Here is a 4,326-nt window from a genome sequence, read left to right on the forward strand (position 1 = left end):
TCAATCATGGATGACCTCGCTGAGGTCACTAAGAGCATTAGCCATGCCTTTCATCTTGTGACAGCAGTCATCGATGGGCAAATCACTCTGGATGAATGCATGGAATTCAGCATCTAGGTGGAGAGCACAAGTCTCGTGGTTTCCCAAGAATTGTTGCTCGATGCTGATCCAAGCGTCACGCGCCATGCCGCCATGGACATGAATGGTGTCCTGGAGATCTATAGTGATGGTGCTGAATAACCTGGACAGCACGACGCAGTCCATCCGGTGCCATGAAGGAAGCCGAGGCGAGGCACATCAAAGAGGACATGGTGGACAAGGGTGTACTGCTCGAGACTAAGCAGCACCAAGTCGTGCCATCTATTGTAGTGGGAGGATAGGGGATCGAGGACCACTGGCACAAGGGAGCGGATGTTCTGGACACCCGCAGCTTGAGCGTGGAGGTTGGCGATGATGGCAGCTTCATAATCGGGATGAGTGTCGTCGTCGCTGATGTTGGAGCCGTCACCCTCAAGGTGCAGTGGGGTGGTGCTATCCTAGCTGCGGTAGCCTCGTGTTTGAGGTCCACGACCACAGTACGCTCGCCATCCAGGATGGCGAGGGCTGCACGAATGTGCTCCAGAGCGGCGGTGGCTGTCATGATAGCAGCTACAGTGGCCCTCTCTAATGCAGCCTGCTCCTTGGCCACGACGGCGGCAGCCACGTGTTCGGTCGTAGCTGTGTGTTTGCGCTCAGCCTGCTCAGCAGCAATGGCCATGGCAGAAGGAGGCGGCGGCTCAGGAGCCATGGAGGGAAGACAAAAGAGGAGGGTGCGGAAGGAGATCACAGGATCTCAAGAGTCTCTTGATACTATATTAGAGCATAAACAAGCCAGTATATTCATTAATATTTGAAGAAGGGTTCAGTTGCAGATATAGACAAAGGCTAAACTAGAGAATTAAGAGGTGGAAAGTCCCAGACCCAGGAGCGGGCAGCCGACATAGTTATAGCAGGTACTCCCTCTATTACAAATTATAAGTTGTTATGACTTTTCTAGATATATTTCTTTTACCATGTATTTAGACATAGTATATATCTAAGTGCATAGAACAATCTTTGAATAAAAAAAGCCAAACATCTTATAATTTGGAATGGAGGGAGTATTAAACATGCTAACATATTAGATTATTGTTATGAAATAAATGTAGTGGGTCTGGGACGTGAGACGGTGAGAGGGACGGGAGAAGGTGGCGCATGGCGGTGGGGGGTCGTTGGAGGAGATGACATCCGGCAGCGACGACGATGGCGGCTAACCCTAGCGGCGGTGGTGACTTAGTTTTTTATGCCGCGGTGACTCAGGAGACGGATGCGGGCGGGGCGTGCTACCCGCCGACCAGCGACCGGTGGCACAGAGCACACCGCCGACCCCCCTCCCCTAAAACAATAATTTCCTCCCTCACTTGCTTCACCAAATTAGGCCCAATTCAGTTTTCTATGGACCTTAAGAATAGTACAGAGTATAAGCATGCATGTGAAACAAATTTGCTGACATCATCCTTGTGCATATTGTTTGGAAGTTAAAAAAATTTATATTTCCTAAACGGAGTTTCAAAATTAAATTTCGAATGCGCCACTGTGTTTCTTACAATAAATCCTTGAAATCAAGATCCCACTTAGGTATATTTAGAAAAAAAAATTGTTTACATATATAATACTGAATATCATAAATATATCGTAGAACATCACATTAACACTACACGAACATCACAAAGTATAGCATAGAACATCATATGTATACTATGTAAATATCACATATATCATAAAATGTAAAAAATAAAAAAATTAGTGAAGTAGTTAATTATAGCCAAATAAAAAGAAGAAAATATGCTACCGAACATAACAAAATATATTCTAGAACATCAATGTATACTACCGAACATCACAAGTACATCATAGAACATCACATTAATACTACACGAACATCACTAAATATAGCATAGAACATCATATGTATACTACGTGAACATCACAAATATCATGAAAATATAAAATAAAATAATAAAATTAGTGAAGTAATTAATTAGAGTCAAATAAAAAGAAGAAAACATGCTATCGAACATCATAAAATATATCCTAGAACATCAATGTATACTTACTGAACATCACAAAACACATTGTAGAACATCACATTTCTACTAGCGGACATCATAAAACATTACATGTATACTACATGAACATCACGTGTATCTGGTCAAGAAGGCAGACGGGTCCTGGCGCTTCTGCATCAACTACCGGGCGCTCAAAGACAAGACGTCCGAGGATAAGTTCACGATCCCAGTGGTCGATGAGCTCCTAGACGAGCTCCATGGCGCCAAGTACTTCACCAACCTGGACTTGCAGTCTACCTACCACCAGGTCTGGATGCACCCGAAGGACATCGAGAAGACGGCATTCATACCCACTATGGGCACTTTGAGTTCCTCGTCATGCCCTTCGGCCTCTCTAAAGCCCCAGCTACTTTCTAGGCGCTCATGAACGACGTCCTCCGACCCTTCCTCCACAAGTTCGTGCTGGTCTTTTTCGTTGACATTATGATGTACAGCTCGTCGTGGGCTGAGCACTAGCAGCACGTCAGCCTCGTCTTCGACGCCCGTCGTGTGCATGACCTCTACTTGAAGCAGTCGAAGTGTTCCTTTGGGGCATTGTTGGTTGCTTACCTCAGCCATGTCATCTCCACCAACACTATGGACAGTGACAAGGTCGATGCCATCTCATCCTGGCTAGAGCCCCGCTCTTCCCGGACCATGCGCGGATTCTTAGGGTTGGCCGGCTACTACCGGAAATTCATCCAGGACATCGGCACTATCACCGTGCCCCTAACGCGGCTGCTGTGCATGGACTCCTTTGACTGGTCGCCGGAGGCAGCGGAGGCGTTTGTGGGACTCAAGCGTGCCCTATCCTCGGGACCGGTGCTGTAGATGCCAGATTTCGACCGGCAGTTTGTCGTCGACTGTGACGCCTCAGGCGTCGGTTTCAGCACCATTGTAACACCCTGAATTTTGGCCCTAATTTAAAAATCACTAAAAATTTGAACTTTTTGAAATTTTCCATAAGAACAAATGATCATAACCCAAATATGAATTAAATTAACCTAGGAATCATTTTAAACCTAAAAAAATTAACCTAGAATAAAAATTTCTTGTGTGACAATGCTTCGTTGCTTGGTTGCCTTGTTGAACATATGGTGGTACACCCCTATTTGAAAACCAACTCAAATTTGAATTCAAACACAATTCAAAACCATACTATAAATGAATCTGGAAAGAGAAAAGGGAAATAGGAATGGAAAAGAGCATCGGGCTCATTCTCCCTCTCCCTCTCCTTTAGGCCCGTAGCAGCCCACTCCTCCCTTCCCTTCCTTCTCTCGCGTGGGCCAGCATAGCCAGTGGCCTAGCCTGGGCGCTTGCCCGCTCCTCCTTCCCCTCCCGCGTTGGGCCGACAACGGCAATGGCCCAGCTAGACGACACCCTCTCCCTCACCCTTTCCTCCTCTCTCTCCGACGTGTAGGGCCTGACGGTCAACTTTGTCGCCTACCTCATGTAGCCATGCGAATATCGCATCATGGCCAGTCACCTCGGCCATGCCGTCGCCCGGTCTACCCTGGCAGAATGGATAAGGATGAGGACGCCACCCAGAACCTTCACGGCCCCACTACACACTCTCTCTCTTCTCCTCTCTGCCTCCCTCTACCACCATGGCGACATGGTGGAACGAGCCCCATCGACTGTTGCGGCCATGAATGAAACCAAGGCTCTCTGACGCGCGTGCGGATAAGAGCGCACTATGGAGAACCGCGATGGCGATTTGAATGTTCGCGTGATGGCGGAAATATCCATAGAGCCGCCATGGCCGGCCTATAAATATGCCGAGCCAGTGACGCTCTGGCCGCACCACCACCACTACTAGCTTCGCCATGTGCTAGAACTCTCCATCTCCCCCTCCATTCCTCCTCTCCCTCTCTATAGAATGCTAGGGCAACTTTCCCCAAATCGGGAACCGCCGATGCCATTGGAGCCGCCTCCCTCTTTCTTCTTGCTCGCTGTGGCATTAGCTGTTTGGAGTGGCAAGTGAGCCCAAGAGCCCCGCCTCCACCTTCTCCTCCACTCTTTTCCCTCTCTCTTCCCTTGTAATGCGCTATCACCAAGCACCGAGCTCCACCGAGCCACCACGGTCGCTAGCTAACCACCGACGAGGCTCGGCTAGGCCCCACAACCCATCTAGCACCCTCATAGCACCCTCGCACTCACATACACATAGTTAGCAAGGCTAGGGCCTCTAGGGCCATTT

General features: G+C 48.4%; 1 protein-coding gene across 1 annotated transcript; it reads right to left on the reverse strand.

The window, feature by feature from the left end:
- Positions 1–787, reverse strand: LOC136510601 (uncharacterized). Its single transcript, XM_066505000.1, has 2 exons — positions 348–787; positions 1–241 (listed from the first exon to the last, which is right to left on the reverse strand). The coding sequence occupies exons 1-2, from the start codon at positions 785–787 to the stop codon at positions 1–3; spliced, it is 681 nt and encodes a 226-aa protein (XP_066361097.1).
- Positions 788–4,326: the final 3,539 nt, after the last annotated feature.

This window comes from Miscanthus floridulus, chromosome 16 (genome assembly GCF_019320115.1).
Source record: "Miscanthus floridulus cultivar M001 chromosome 16, ASM1932011v1, whole genome shotgun sequence".
Taxonomy (NCBI): Eukaryota; Viridiplantae; Streptophyta; class Magnoliopsida; order Poales; family Poaceae; genus Miscanthus; species Miscanthus floridulus.

Coding starts and splice junctions, on each gene's coding strand:
- LOC136510601 (XM_066505000.1), bottom strand. CDS start 787: ATGGCTCCTGAGCCGCCGCCTCCTTCTGCCATGGCCATTGCTGCTGAG. Junction 242..347: donor ACAATAGATGGCACGACTTG/GTGCTGCTTAGT, acceptor CGTGCTGTCCAG/GTTATTCAGCACCATCACTA.